The sequence below is a fragment of the Cyprinodon tularosa genome, unplaced genomic scaffold (assembly GCF_016077235.1).
Source record: "Cyprinodon tularosa strain WSP-4 unplaced genomic scaffold, ASM1607723v1 ctg225, whole genome shotgun sequence".
Lineage (NCBI taxonomy): Eukaryota > Metazoa > Chordata > Actinopteri > Cyprinodontiformes > Cyprinodontidae > Cyprinodon > Cyprinodon tularosa.
In genome coordinates this window covers 550,957-567,436 of record NW_024038839.1, presented here as the reverse complement: position 1 = coordinate 567,436, position 16,480 = coordinate 550,957, and the positions used below count along the sequence as shown (strand labels likewise).

Sequence of the window (16,480 nt, the reverse complement as noted above, 5' to 3'; positions counted from 1 at the left end):
TATCTGGTTACCGCGGGGGCACGCCTTCCTGTCGACTTCAAACACGCAGTGGCTCGCAGCAACGGAAGCAGATGGGACGAAGGAGCTGGATTATGGTCATCGATATCCCTGACCTCTGGTCTCGACCGGCTCACATTTGTAATTAGGCGGAAAGAAGCGATCCATGCACTTTGGGAGCTACTGCGCACTGCATAATTATTGGTACACCCAGTGGAGATGGGGACAATGGCTGTAAAAGAAACTTGGTGACCCCAAGATGCCACGCTTTGTTTTTAGCTCCCTAACTATAAACCTTAGTCCTCATTCAGCTTCGGTTTTCACGGCTCCGGCTATTTTAATCTTATTGTTTGCCAATAAAATGGGGAAATTGAATTATGTTTGATGTGTTTTTGTATTGTAGACTTTTCTGTCACAAAAAAATAAAGGTTAGGACTCTTTAGTAAAATAAATCTATATTCTTTTCTTTTTTTGAAGAATACCAAATAGGAATTTAAGCTTGTGTCGCATCAAATTTGTACCTGAATTCAATTTTCCCAAGATTTGTGCAATTTTGTGCTGAAAGTCCTAAAAAGAAAAGGGACAACGTATTTGAAAAAGACATGGCTGAGCAAGAAAATCAAACAGGTTTGATTTAACCGGACCTCACGATTCCTGATCGGGAGGTTGTCGTTAGAGGCTGATCGCTGCTCGTAACCCCCTGTACACTACAAGCTCACAACGCACGATCAAGCTGAAAGTTGGCCCGATCGAAAAATTCTTGCACGACTGGAAAATCGCCTCGAAAATCGCACAGTGTACACCGGGCTTAACCAATTGACACCTTAGCCCTTAACCTAACCATTAGCAAAATAGAATGCGAGGACCGGCAAAATGTCCTCACCTTGCAACAACTGATCCTCAATTTGATGGTGAAATTTTAAAAAATGGTCCTCACTCTGAGAGCAAGACAGGTACACACACTCACATATATATTAGTGCATTTGTTTCTCATATATTTAAATAAATTATTTTCTATAAATTCTCTAATGGTGAGGTAAACACTTTTTTAATCCTCCTTTTTCTCCATTAACTGCAGCCACTTGGTAAAGACATCATTTTGTGACTTGACAGAGCTGGATGTTAGTTTGGCTGCAGCTCTAGTGATGGGACTTTGTGATTGTTCTGGAAGAAAAGGTGATGAGGTGGTGAAGACATGAAAATCTGTGGGAAAGAGAGCTACTGGTAACTTAGACGGAAATAAGCGGAACTGTTTCGACCCAGGTTTGGTTTTCATAATCCCTGAATAATTTGTGGAAAAATAGTAGAAAGTGAAAAAGAGAGCTGCCACTCTGATGCCCGATGGTAGACGACTGTGGGTGTGAATGTGTCGAGCTGTAAATGTTAAGGAGAGTGTTGCTGAGAGAGTCCATGCTTGTTTTGCCTTAGTGCTTGAAGTGAAGACTAGATTGGTATTCCCCATAAGCTGACTGACTACAAAAACATCTACTTTTCTCCAGTGGAAAATTCTAGATATTTCCCCCCAGAAACTAACGTTTATGGTTTAGAAAAAGAAAATGCACCTTTCAAGTGTGCATAAAGGGTGGACAAACCTGACCTGTGTTATTGACTTGTTTTTTCACTGTAAGGAAAATCAAATGATATATTCACCAAGACATCCTCTGCCTTGTTGGTGCCAGATTTATGCTATTCCAAAATGTGTCATCCCAGACAAAAAGTGAACATTGCATTGTACTTGACCACCAGTAAGGTGTTTGATTTGTGCTTCTCAAATAATTTGTACATTGAATGAAAAAGTTTTCCAATAACTAAAGACAAATTGTACTTCTGCGTTTATATCTTCAGATGGGTAACCAAAAATAACCCTCTATACAAACTGAGATTAATAAGTTCATATATTTGGTTGCACTGTGTGGAAAATTCTCAGTTCAAGATGTCTACCTGTGTTTGTTGTATTGTAACAAGAAGTGCACGGTGACTTTCAGACCAATGATCACTGGAGTAAAGACTGGATATCTAACATATTGTTTCCTCCATCCCCCACTTCTGGTATATCTCAACTAAAGGTCAACTCACCCAGGCCCAACTGGCCTGGCTGTTACCTCTGAAATACTGATGATGTTGGGAACCCCAGTTGATTTACAGCTATACGGGTATAGATAGATCAGGATCTCTAATGGTGTCCGGCTCCAACACTGTTCTTATTTTCAAAGACAGGTTCACCAGATCAACGCATGTTTTTCCAACATGGGTCGACCCGTTAACAATCGGCATCTTTCTCCCTTCCCATTGCCAAAAAACCCCCAAAAAACTGAGTCTGGCCCCTCGCTGGCAAGCCGTGTGACCTCTGTCCGCCACCTGCTGTGTGTCTGGTGACACCATCATCCTGGGTTAGCATTGATGGTGTCACCAGTGCGGCAGAAATCAGGAAAGTAAACACTGGAGAGCAACATGTAAGGAAACCAGGGCATAGTCAGTGTACATTATTGTTTCGCCGATTGTTCCTGGGTTTAAAGGGGTATTTTGGCCAGAGGGAATGGGCTACAAAACGCTCCTCTCAACTGATACATACACATCCTCCTTAGTAAACATAATTTATACTAGAACAGCTTAAGCCATTTTTGAAAGTGAATTTAAGTGCCATTAATGATTACATACACATGGATGCATGCGTTGTTCATTGCATGCATCTAGTGGGTAATAACTTTCATATCTTTAACAATTTCATACTCTCTAGTTGTCACCAGTAATCTTCCACCTGTGGACATGAGCATTTGCCAATCATAAAATTTATGTTGGCTTGTGCACACCTGTCAGTTTATTGATATCAAAACTTACTATACCTTTCTTTCTTTTTTTCTTTGTTTCTTTCAACCATGAGTTGATGTGACTTTAGACCAGTCACCAGGCTCGGAGTGGGAACTATTTTCAGCATTTTTCCATCTACACCGGCCCACTTATGCCCCCTCCCTGAAAAAAAGTAGAAGCACAGTCAAACGCGTGCGTCTCAAATGTGAAACACAATACAAATACACATTGTGGATTAACCGATCTATCTTCATGCATCACATGACAACCATCACCAAGACTTCTATAATGCGGTTTTTGGATTTGGTTATTAACACGGACGCTACAGTGACTTCTGCTGGGTAACGTCCAGTAAGGTTGCCAGATGTCACTGACTTACGTTTTCCAGCCCAAAAAATTTTCATAAACCGCCTGGATTTACGAAATCTCACCCAATTTGAACCATAGTCTATTGATCTCTTAGGCCATAAATCTAAAGAAAAAGATTTTTTACCCATAGACGGCCTTCCTAAACTGACAGCTTGGGATGTTTCCCAACCTGGCAACAATGCACGTAAGACGGGAAACGTTAGCCTTAAGATGCAAAACCCCATCATGCACAGGAACATGTTTTTGCAAAATATTCTAACATAAATTTGCCAAATATAAAAGGAACATCATAGTTCAGTTTGAAGAAAGTATTTTAGTTTTATTATAATTTAGTTTGTTGCAAGGATTTTACAGTTTGAACAAATAGAAAATGACACCATATGCCAACCGTCACACGGATGTGCATGACAAGGAATGGCTATATATACTGCATGCATCATTTAGGTATTTAACATTGCATTACTTCTTGAGCTCCTCGAGTTATTTACTGTGACAGGTAGTTGCTTCAACCGGAGACTAAGTGTTGGGGCCGGTATGGTTTAAGGAGGGCCGGCCTTTGCATGCTGAAATTAGGACCGGCGCACCGGACAAATGCCTGTTATCACAGATTACCAGTCTGGGATTACCAGATTACCAGTCCGACCGTGCTTTAGACAAATGTGGTGGTAAAGAAACAAAGCATATGGGATTTTTTCACGCCTCATAATCAGGGCTGGAGAGAGACTATAGATTTGGAATGAAAGTGAGCTGAGAATAAAGCCCTGAGTAACAGCTAAGGACAGGATATGCTTGGAATTCATAATTATCAAATGACACAAGTTCATTATTTAGACCTCTCTTTAGGCCTCTCTTTGACAGAGCCGACCGCCGGCTGTTTGTGACTGATGGCAGCATAAATACAATGAAATTCAATCTGAACCCTGCGGTGGGTCTATATTTGTACACCCACAGAGTTCACTAGGATGCATTGACTTTTTGCCACTCGCTGCACACATCATTTCTGTCCACTCTGCACTTCTGCTGTTCCAGGTTTTTTTTTCTTTTTTTGTTTTTTCTTTATGCCCCCCTGAGTTGCCGGAACGTTTTTTGGATTCTTGAGCTTTTTTGGAAAAGGACAGAGTTTAGGATTCCAGTATTCATTCTCCCTCAGGCGAAGCTGCATGCGTCTGTGTGTGTTTAGGTTGAATTCCAAGCGCAGACAATTTACTGATTTGGTTGGAATGTGTGTGTGTGTGTGTGTGTGTGTGTGTGTGTGTGTGTGTGTGTGTGTGTGTGTGTGTGTGTGTGTGTGTGTGTGTGTGTGTGTGTGTGTGTGTGTGTGTGTGTGTGTGTGTGTGTGTGTGTGTGTGTGTGTGTGTGTTACCCGCAGGGTTCTGGAGTCAGAGACGGAGACCAAAAAAAAAAAACATAAACCTCGAACTAAACAGATTATTCATCATTTCTCTGTTGGAATGATCCTTTTTCTTTTTTTTCTTCTGCTGATTATCTGTATTTTTCACCTCTTCAGACCTTTGCATGGATGTCTCCGGCTCTGTGTGCATTTGTTGCACAGTTTGATTCTTCCAGGAACCTGTTATTAAACCATTTGCCAGGGGAACTTGCTGCCATGCAAAATGTTACCGGACTCCCCAGTAACACGGTGCTGAAATTTGTCTGAGTTTCCTCACCAAACATCGGGCTCATTTCAAACAAAACAAAACGGATAGCATGTCAGTCATTTTGTTAAGCCGGTCTGCGTCTCTGCCATGAACTTTCTTTATTGGGTAACTTGAGCTGGTCTCAGGGTTTTGCCTGGCTGGTTGTGGAGAGTTTGTAATTTACTGACTATTAAAATCCTGTTAGAAAACTTTATCAGAAAAGAATGATGGGCTTGTTCTGTGCATCCCTTTTTACCCTAGAACAGATCAGTTTATTGAAAGGTACCAGGATGGATTAAAACATGGTAAAGCTGTTAAGGAGCTTGGCTGACATTTACTCCTTCAGAAATTCACCCAAACTGTTTTTGCTGGCATCACTACGCATAGTTAGATGTGTTGCTCTTCTCTTTGCTCCTGCATTTTCAGTCCCCTGCAAAAGTACTTACATGTTTTCAGATTTCTGTCACATAACCTCCCCAAACCTATATAAATGGGTTTTTATCTCATTTGCCAAAACAAAACTGTGCATAATTGTGAGGTGAAAGGAAACTGATAAACAGCCTTCAACTTTTACATCTGGGAAGTTTGACAAGCTTGCATTTGAAGCCCCGTTTTAAAGACACCTTGAAATGAAATTGGACCAATCTTCAGTTGGTCTAAGAAGGCTTTAGAGGTTATGGAAATTTGTTCTCCATGGATGAGTGTAAAGAAGAAAGAAAACTGTTGCAAGTCCGGGTCAGAGTTTTTAACACAACTTGTAGAAGATACAGCAGATACGTTACAGGGCTCGATGTTAACCATTGCCCGATCGCCCTGGGCAAGTAGTTTTTATTGTTGGGAGAGTACAAATTTCATTGCATTTGCCCGCAGGGCAAGTGCAATGATCACAAAAATATATATATATATAATTAACCCTCAAAATTACTTTAAAATCACCAACATTTGCTGAAACCGACCCACAATCGTTGCCTGCGCCATTTTTGTTGTTTTGTACACATTCTTGCGTGATTTTAAAAAGCCGCGTGATTTCAAAAAGCTGCGTGATTATCCACCAGATGGCGTGATTTTTGTCCGGGGATTTTTGTCTTGATTTTTGACTTGGCAGGCTAAAAAACAACAACAAGGCTATTTTACCTTCAACCCATTTCACCCAGCACCCAGATAACCCTAGATTAAACATTATCGGTCAGGTATTAGGAAAATTGGCATAATTGTATGCCATGCCCACAGTTTAAATATGGCTAACATATGGCAGTCTTCTGTACAGTGATGCAGGCCATACACTAAAAAATTTTCATTCATTTTTTTTCCTTAGACATTGGAGAGGTGCATTTAAATGTTATAGAGCTAAACATGTTAAATTGGTGACCTGTTATGTTATTGTCTTGTTGCTGCATTTATTTTGTCAGGGAAAACTAGTCCATAGTCAGTTAAAAGTCAGGGAAATCTGAAATGATGCAAGACAGAGGAAACCCTGTATAAAATAACTATGTATAATGATTCTCTAGAAAAGTCACATTATATTAATAGTATCATCTTGTATAAACATACCGTGACTCTAAAATAAAAGTTATTCATTTCTGACATCTGTGACTTCAGTCTCGTTTTTAACCTGTCAAGTTTTTTTTTTTTGATTTTTAACATTACAATTTATATTTTTCCAAGCACACAACAGTTTAAAGCAAAGTTTAGTTTGAAAAGAATGTGCAGGAAGGATTGAAAAGCATGTTAACACAGTAATGTAGGCTTGAGTTCATTATCTGACGCATGCATATACACACAAGGAACCTGTAAACTTAAAAAATACTGAATTACAAAAAACATTAAAAAACAAACATGTTTCATTGATATATATACAAAAATGAATATTAGGAACTATATTTATCAAACATTATACTGGGCAAGTAAAAATTGTTTCTGGGCAAATGAAATGTGAAAGTCACTTGCCCAAAGGGCAAGTGGTAAAAATCCTTAACGTCAACCCCTGCATTAAGTAAGGGTCTCAGATGAGATAAAAAAGGAACCTTTTTGGCTAAAATACATCTGCAGCATTCATAAAAGGAACTAAGACTAGTTTGTATCACCCTGAACATGTTGTGTCCATGGTGAAACACAGGTAGCACAGTCATCTAGCACATACATCATATCTGTTCACTTAAAAAAAAAAAAAAGGTTATTTTCAAATTAATCTGCAGCAGCAGTTTTTTTTTTACGTAGTTATGGTAAATTTTCCACATGTCTTTCATGTACTTTTATTAAATCACTTTAGGAAATTAAAAAAATATAGATAAGTATCATGTATCGCTGTTATGCCCATAAATATCAATATTATTTTTGGTCCATATCACACAGATCTACTATTACATAACAGTGGAATAGAAAACATTTACTCCATGCCTGGTCTGTACACAGAAGTGGGAACCCCAGTAAGATGCTTTGATCACAGATGTCTCTTTGTCTGCAGTTCCACAGAGATAGACGACATGATCCGCAAGTCGACCAACTTGTTGCTGACCAGAACCCTGAGTAACAGTCTTCATTACGCCATCAAGAAGAAGAATGTGGGCCTGGCGGAGGTAAAGGACAACGTCCACCTGGTTAAGAATGACATGTATACCTCTCATCATCTTTGGCTCTTTATCCATGAAAAAAACACAAGCTTTACCCAATCTGTTGGGTAAAAAAAAAAAAAGGAAATATTTTTCCTTCTTTCCAAAATTGATGTGCACTGGATAAGACAAGATGATGGCTGAGGATGGACATTTTCACGGCAGAATGATTTTACTTTAGATTTGCTCCTAAAACTGAGCCTCCTTTAGCTCTTATTGTGGTGCTGCGTTAATCTTTTTCTTACTCTACTTCCTGACTGCTGTTTGTCTGTTTGTACAGTTGGTGCAGGTGATCATTAACACCACCCACCTGGAGCAGAGTTGCCATTTCCTGGAGGAGTTCATAACCAACATAACGAATGTTCCCCCTGACATGGTGAACGCCACCAAGCTCTACGGGACCTCAACATTCAAGGTAAGTGCACTTCTAGCTTTCCTTTCTTCTTTCTTTTTTAGCTGCATTTCTCTGAAAAAACACAAACAAAACCACAATCTAACAACTTTTTTTCCCCCTGTGTGCAAAGCATATATATTTATGTGTTTCCTGAAACGGTCTTTAAATGTATGCACTGGAAACTCTCTGTCCCAATACAGGATGCCCGGCATGCAGCTGAGGCAGAGATCTACACCAGCCTGAACGCTAAGATTGACCAGTTCCTGCAGCTGGCTGATTATGACTGGATGTCGCCCGCTCAAGGAAGCGGGAATCTAACCACCAGCGACTACCTGGTTGACCTGATCGCATTTCTACGGAGCACGTTTAGCGTCTTCACCAACCTGCCGGTTAGTACCCCCACACATAATACATTAGTGCAGCACATTTATTTGATAAACTTCCCATGTAGGAATTTTGCAGAACAAACAAATATTCTTCTAAAAACTTACTTTCTTTCAAAGATGACAGATTTAATACATTTTTAGTGGGTGATCAGTCGGTCATCAGAGTTTCTATAAAATTCTGTTTGCTTTCTTTGCTCACCTAAGAAAAGAGCTGCTTGTCAATAATAAAATGTATCTATTAATTGTTTTAAATCCCTAAAACGACCTAAGTTATGTCCTGCAGCTAATTGTAGTTAAGAAAACCATCGATTCAGTGAGTTTTAATTAGCCAAGCATAAAAATGTGAACTGATCATATGATGAATTCACTAGAAAAAATCGAAACCTAGATAAGTCATTTTTTCTTTAAATAAGCGCATTTATTCTTGGATAAAGGGGGTAAAAGAGACATTTTGCTAATGGAACAAGACAAATTACATTTAAAATAAGAAAAAACAAGGGCATTGTCTTTTTTCAAGTGCATAATATCTAATTATTTCATTTTAAAATGCTCATTCCATTGGCAAATCTCATATACCTAGTCAAATGAAGGGTAAAATCACTTAATTTAAGATATTTTTTCTTATTTCTATATAGTTTATGCAGCGGCTTTATCAAATCCAAAAAATACAGCCTAAACCATCAAGCAGATCTCAATAACATGGCCACCCGAGTCACTAAAGCATACAGAGTGATTATATACAGCATTAGTGCTGGGTAAGCTTCAAAACCAGATTAATGTATTTGCTTTCTATAATATCTAACAAGTGGAAAAATTGGGATAGAAATCATTTTCACGACTAAAACTGGAAGAGACACTTTTGAGGAACAGCCTTTAACCTTTGAGGAGTTCTGTTTGGTTTGAAAGCGCCTCGTCGTGTCAGCATAGCACATCACAGGGCTGAACAATCTGCTTTAGTTCGTTAGTGTCGGCTGCTTACAGATTAGATCGTTAACACGGGGCTACGCTGAGATGATTAAAGGGTGAGCCGCTCGGGTCAGCAGCTGCGGATTATCCATAGGCTCAGGCTATTGACACTAAAGCCCCAACTGTAATCACCTTACTCTTGAGTCAGGATGCCGTAGTGCAACATTTGCAGCTCGTAGAGCGTGTTTCACAGTGCAGCTGGGGAAATCATTAGATCCTGTTAATTCAGAACGCCTTAAAGCATTAAAGCAGCGGTGCTTTTTAATAAAAGGCCACTGCTCTAATTAGGTTATTCCAAGGATCTTTAATGAACTCTTTGTGACCCGTTTTTATCTGTAATGTATAAATTTCCCAATAGTGTCTTTGTTACGGTAAATGCCTGAGCAAGTTTCATTTAGTTTGTACTTTTGATTAGATTTTTTTTTTTTTTTATCAATTAAACGTTAACATCAGTATAAATCTTAATCATTTATTGATTTATAATGTGAAACCCATCAGTGAGAGTGGGGCGATATTAATGTTTGTTGGTTATTTTCGGCTTGTTGGTGTTTGTCTGTTTCATATTGGGATTAAATTGAAAAAAAAAACCAATAACATTTTTTTTGTTATGATTTGAAGAATGTTGCTTATGATTTAAATCCCTGATTTAAGAGCTTAAAAAATAAATAAAATTAAGTCAGTTGTATTTAAAAGTTTATCAATGTAAATAATGTTTTATATTGATCACAGATTAATAAAAATCATATCACAATCATCATGCTCTCATCCAAACATCTGTCTATCTATCTACCGACCGACCGACCGACCGACCGGTCCGTCTGTAATTTTCGGACTGCAACCTTTTCCCCATTTTTCAACCTTGCGGCTTTTATAACAATGCGGCTTATCTATGGACTTTTACAACTAACGGCCACTAGCGTAATACCTAAATTTATCGATTTTACTATCCACCATGTTGACGTCACATTTGCTTCAACACACAAGTACGGTACACGCTTGGGGGGAATGCGGAGGTCCTCTGGAAGCAGACTTCTACCGCGAGTGGTACGAGACAGAACGACTGCGAGAAAGACGGACATTAAACATAAAAAAACCTGCGGCTTATAGTCCGGTGCGGCTTGTATATGTACAAATCATGCAATTTAGCTTCTGCGGCTTATATTCAGGTGTGGCTAATAGTCCGAAAATTACTGTGTCTTTCTGTCTCTCTGTCTTTCTATGCTAATATATCTGCAGTATTGATATCGATGTAAGCTCAAAACTCTTTAAAAAAAAAGCAATCACAGTTAAAGCCTAAACTTCTTGATTTGTATAATTTTTGCGATGGTATTATTGATAAATCTGATGAATATTTAGTAAATTATTAAATATTGTTGATAGCAGCAAAAAAAAATCACAAGGAACTGGGAGAAGTGTATTTCACCATCAAAATAGCAATGGGTAACAACAATAAAAGACATATTCCTAATGGAAAAACAAACATACTTCCTTAAGGCTACAAGAACCACAATTGGAAAAGAAATGGAAGAAATGGACACTGTAAGTTAACGTTTTAAATGTTCTTTTTCAAAAGTTCAATAAAATATAAGTAACAAAAAAACAAAAACAAACACAGGGTGTTTTTTTTTTCTGCTGTCATGCAGATTAATGATATGAAATTTAATGAATTAAATTCTTCCAAGAACAAAGTAAAATACCCAAAGACCTATTTTCTTGCCACCCTGTTTTGATCAAAGGTCATGAACAGACTCCTATGATGCAAACACACACGCAGATCAGCTTTAAGGTGATTAGGCGCCTAGATTCGGACCAGCCGGGTCACAGGGCCACACACAGACGGTGCTTGAGCTAAGTGTTTTGCAGCACATCTAATCAGCTTTTCCTTCACACCCACCCCTGTTCCAAAGCCCCGGACATGACCCCATCACACATGCTTTAACACGGACCCGAACGTGGCGTGAGGCCTCTTAAGTAGATCAGATGCTATGGATCTAAAACGCTGGGTGGTATGACCCCGCTCAGATAAGGACTGGTGGTGTGAAAGAGGTGAGTTATGTAGACATGAACTGGATACGGCTTCAGTTAGGAGGCTATTATAAAAGCCAGGAGTTACTGATATACATACTTTTATTGTTCCAAGTTCCTTTAAGGCTTGTTCTACACTCACCAGGTTGCTTTAATAGATACACATTTCCAGTTGCAGGTTCACAGATAACTTAACCAATAAAACAGCAGCAACTCTGTTCATTTTAGGATCTAGATGTGCATCAAAATAAGGAAAATTAGATCTAAGTGACTGAAGATGCAATGGTTGTTGGTACCACACAGGTTAGAATGAAATAGTGCTGAGCTGCTAGGATTTCCACACAGTTTGGAAGTTTTCAGCTGATAGAATAGCAACTTAGGGACGTGTTTCGGTGTAGCAGTGGTTAGCACACACAACCCATGTACGGAGGCCTTAATCCTCGATGTGGCTGGCATGGGTTCGAATCTGACCTGTGGTGCTTTGCCGAATGTCTCTCCCCTCCCCCTCCCTCAAAACCCCTTTCCTGTCAACCCACTGTAAAAAAAAAAAAAAAAAAAAAAAACCCAAAAAACAAAACAAAGAGAACAGCAACTTAAAGGAATAGTACACCCAAAACATGATTAGCCTTTATTTTCTACTCACCCCCATGCTGAACAACACTCTGGAGTACTTTTTTGATATCTCAAATGCATCTGGAGATCTGGGAGGCCTGCTTGCTGTCTGCTGACATTCAAATAATGGAGGTCTATGGCGCCCGAGGCAGAAAGGTCCATAAAAGACCACAAAAAACGTGTCAATATTCCTCCATACTGCTCGTCCAATGTATTCCAAATGTCCTGAGTGGGTAGCGTCCATAATTTACTCGAAACAAAGTCATTTAGAATGTTTTTAGAGCATAAACAGTAGTGTATAGGATTTCCTGAAAGCGCGCGCCTGCGAGTTCACGAGCCTACGGAAACTGCGGCAGACCAAGCCAGATGAAAGTGCGCATTCAGCGTCTGCTCTTGATAATGCAAGCATAGAAGAAGAAATTTGCTGTTTACCTGTGCAAAGAAAGAAACAACGAAAGAAAAATGTCCGAGGACTTCAGTGTTGAGTTCTTTGCCGAGCTGAATGCGCACTTTCATCTGGCTTGGTCTGCCGCGGTTTCCGTAGCGCCGTGAATGCGCTTTCAGGAAATCCTATACACTACTGTTTATGCTCTAAAAACATTCTAAATGACTTCGTTTCGAGTAAATTCTGGATGCTACCCACTCAGGACACTTGGAATACATTGGACGAGCAGTATGGAGGAATATTGACACGTTTTTTGTGGACTTTTATGGACCTTTCTGCCTCGGGCGCCATAGACCTCCATTATTTGAATGTCAGCAGACAGCAAGAAGCCTCCCAGATCTCCAGATGCATTTGAGATATCAAAAAAGTACTCCAGAGTGTTGTTCAGCATGAGGGTGAGTAGAAAATGAAGGCTAATCATGTTTTGGGTGTACTATTCCTTTAAATGTACACTTTTTAGAACCAAGTTATGCATCACAGCATGTCTGATCATCAGTATGTGAATACTTAGAAAAATGATTGATACCAGCAAAGATACCAGAGGCTGCAGCTCATTTAGAAATTCGGAAACTGAAAAAAAAAATGCTCCACAGGTCTGAATTTAAGCTGCAACATTCCCTGTTATTTGGTGTTAACAAACACGAACACATCCAGCCTCATTGGTGGTGTAATGACATGGTGCATAATCTTACCCAGTCCAGCGTTAGTATTTATGGTGTTTTTGGTAAAGTAACCGTTCAAAATAAAGAGGCTAACCACCGAAAACACACTGCTGGAGGGTGTCTGCAGTAGGGGTGTGCAAAATAATCATCATGACGATCCTTCGATAGTCATTTAAATAAATAAAGCTAATTATGAATTCCGTTGCTTTCAGTTAAGTATCAATTGAAGACACTATCCAGATCACACACAGCCAGTCAGCCACTGGTAATAGCTGTATTTCTTTCTTACAGTGTTCAGTGAAAATATCGCAATTCATCGCCATATTTCAAGTATCGTGATGCATAGTGATAGAATCGCATCGTGGCATGTGAATTGTGATTCGGATCGAATCGTGACTTCTTTGGCAATACCCACCCCTAGTCAGCAGGCCATACGTCTCTACACACTTTCAATTTCTTCAAAAAACATCTGGTCTGAGTAGAAGCTTTGTCTAAAGGCCACCAAATATGTGAGATCAGGTATTCGATGAGAGTATGTTCTGGAAATCCCGAGATAACAGCCGCTTTAATAAACACTGTTCTGTGAGTAAACATGAAACTGCTCTAACAAGCTAAAACGAGATCAGTTTCACTCCAGTGATCAAAACTTGCTTCATGTTTACATTGCATTTTGACCAATGTGTTTCCCCCAAAGAGGATGTTTACCAACCATGTCTCTGACTCATTCTGACCATTCCGATTGGAAGCAACATCATATGACCTTATGCCAAATCGGATCCAGTTTGTTTTGGGGGAAATGGTCCTATTTTTAACTCCTCTGGCTTCGATCATAGAGGTGGAGAAGTTATCGCTCTTCTTCTCATTTCTCTACATTCCTTCTTTTCCTTTAAAATTTACACTTTTAAAATTTTAATAAACTTTTAAACTTGTGACAGTGTACTGTCATTACACTGTCACAAGTACAGAGCAACAAAATAACCTCTCTGAATTTAACCCATCCCCTTGGAGAGCAGTGGGCTGCCATTGTGCGGCGTCTGGAGAGCAGTGTGGGGTTAAGGGCTTTGCTCAGGGACCCAGAGTGGCAGTCTGTGGGGGTGGGGCTTAAACTCAGAACCTCTGGGATCCAAGTACAATGCCCTAACCACTAGGCCTCCACTTCCCCCAATAATTGAACATTATTATTTCTCACACTGGAGAAATTTACCTCTGCGTTTAACCCATCCCCTTGGGGAGCAGTGGTTCTGCCATTGTGCAGCACACGGAGAGCAGTAAAAGGTAAAGGTCTTGCTCAGGGACCCAGAGTGCAGGCTGTGGGGATCGAATCAGGTACTTGCAACCTTCTCAGAGCACAAGCCCGCTGCTCTAACCACTAGGCCAACACTTCCATAAAGATGCAACTTCACTGTCAGGAGTGGGATTTGAACTCACGCCTCCTATTGGAGAATAGAATCCTCCAAGCTGGTAATAAGTTATAACTTGAGGCTTGCGCCTTCGGCTGCTTGGCCATCCTGACTCAAAGTTAAAGTAAAAAATATAATGGCCTAGTTCAGAAGCTTCATTTTCTAAGTCTAAATAAATGGTGTCTAATGTCCTGCAATTTTAAGAAGCATCTCTAGTCCGTCATATTTAAGTGACTTTAATAGCAGATTACCACAAATTGCAGAAGTTTAAAACATTGTGAGGATTGCAGCAGAAGATCTGTTGTTTGACTTAAATGAGAACCATTACCATTCAGGGTAGTGCTGATCTAGTGGGTTAAAGTAGTGCGCTTGTGATTTAAGAAGGTTGCAAGAACCTGGTTCCTTGGCAAAACCCCTAACCCAACGCTGCTTCCTGGGCGCCGCACAGTGGCAGCCCACTCCTCCACACGGGGATGGGTTAAATGCAGCGGTGAATTTCTCCAATGTGAGATTAGTTATCATTATTTCGTTTCTTTTTTGTTTTCCTCATGAAAATCTTGTTTCCCACCTGATAAATGTTTCCCTCCTTGTCAGACCAGCTGTCCATTAATAATGTACCTGGATGTTTCATCTTCTGTGTTTAAATCAACACAGCACTTTATTTTCCAAATATTTCTTTAAATACCTCACTAAAATGAGTTGCAAAAAGAAAAATAAGTATACGCAGTAAAAGTTTGGGATGACCGAGGTAAACTTTGGGATTCCTGCACTCCTGTAGGATTGAGATTTCATTTTGTGGTTTTCTATGTCTGTAAATGTTTTTTCAGAGTTCAGAGCCCTGAGCTAGAAGCTATGTTGTATGGAGATAGACCTCAGCAGGATCAGATGTCTTCATCAGCTTTGGACACTGTAAACACAACATCTCCGCTGTGTTCGGGTCTCTGCAGACGTTATCCAAGAGCTAATAGCTTCACTCAGAGTTGGACTCTGCAGAATAACGCTCATAATTCAGCCAGGCTCAAATTATTGAGATGGAATGAGGATAATGGGGAAAGGCCTCCAGGGTGAAAGTGATCATGTAAGAATCAGTAAGGGAATTCAGGTCTCGAAAGCCTCCAAGTTTCAGGGTTCAGAAGCTACCTGATCTGTTTACCGTGGAGCACTGATCACCTTTTGACTACTGGGTTCATCATTTTGTGTTGATTATCTGTGATGCCTCATTATGTCAGAGTGATGGAGGCCAATTAGTCAACCCTCTGAGGGAGCGTGTGCAATACTTGGTCTGCACACAGAGCTGGAAACATCTCCAGGTTTCTGTTCAGCTAATGTACGGCTCTAGGGTCCCATTTTTCCCAGTGATAACATTGAAACCTTGATGTTTTAGAGTCAAGCTGATGTTTTATATGTTTCTGACTGTAGGGAATGCCTGTAGAGCACGCCACCTTACCGGTGAGTATGTGGGTTTTTACTGAAGTGCAGTGGCGTTCACCTTACTGACATGTTTAACCCCTCAGTTTGGAGCTTCTCATAAATTCAACAGCATGAGAGAGAAATGAAGTGACGCATGTTTGCTTGAATACGCATTTGATGTGTTCTCATCTTTTTTTTTTTCCTGCTGCAGGAAAAAAAAAAAAAACAAGAGACAGTTTTTGGACATACTAGACTTAAGCTTAAAATAACTTGTTTGCTTTAATTTCCCTTACAAGGGATGTCGGTGAGTTATAAATCAATGAAAAGTGCGTTGATTTAATGAAGTCATTTAAAGCTAACATGGAGATTCATTAAACAGAGTGATATGTTAGTCAAGGGTTCATTTCATATGTTTCTATCAGTATCCAATAGTGTAAACTTTACTTATACTGATGAAGCTCAGCTATCTATACTAGATATGCATCAATCCCATACTTGGACCAGATATTGGCTCTGATATAGTCTAATTAGTTCGATCAGATGAATGATGCAGATCCAGTGTTCTCATCCAGTAATTTCTATTTATATTGCCATCACACTCCACAGTAGAGTTACAGAGATTGGTCACCTCAGTTCTGTGATTGCAACACTTATTATCTCATCCTGCAGAGCAGCGCACGGCAGTTAGTGATGATTTTTCTCTTTTCATTTCTTACCTTTTTTAACCAATTTTATTGTCGAGCATGATGCCTTTACTCAC

At 39.7% G+C, this 16,480-nt stretch overlaps 1 protein-coding gene across 4 annotated transcripts in view; it reads left to right on the top strand.

Annotated features, from left to right (window-relative positions):
- The window catches only part of exoc6b (exocyst complex component 6B), a 145,783-nt gene that overhangs the window by 70,976 nt on the left and 58,327 nt on the right, over positions 1–16,480 (top strand). For 2 of the 4 annotated variants that reach the window (XM_038286421.1, XM_038286422.1), the window contains exons 16-19: positions 7,276–7,387; positions 7,701–7,835; positions 8,015–8,203; positions 15,730–15,759. In XM_038286421.1, coding sequence (XP_038142349.1) covers positions 7,276–7,387; positions 7,701–7,835; positions 8,015–8,203; positions 15,730–15,759 — 466 coding nt within the window. The remainder of the gene's footprint in view (positions 1–7,275; positions 7,388–7,700; positions 7,836–8,014; positions 8,204–15,729; positions 15,760–16,480) is intronic. The other 2 variants (XM_038286424.1, XM_038286423.1) reach the window with 1 other exon arrangement.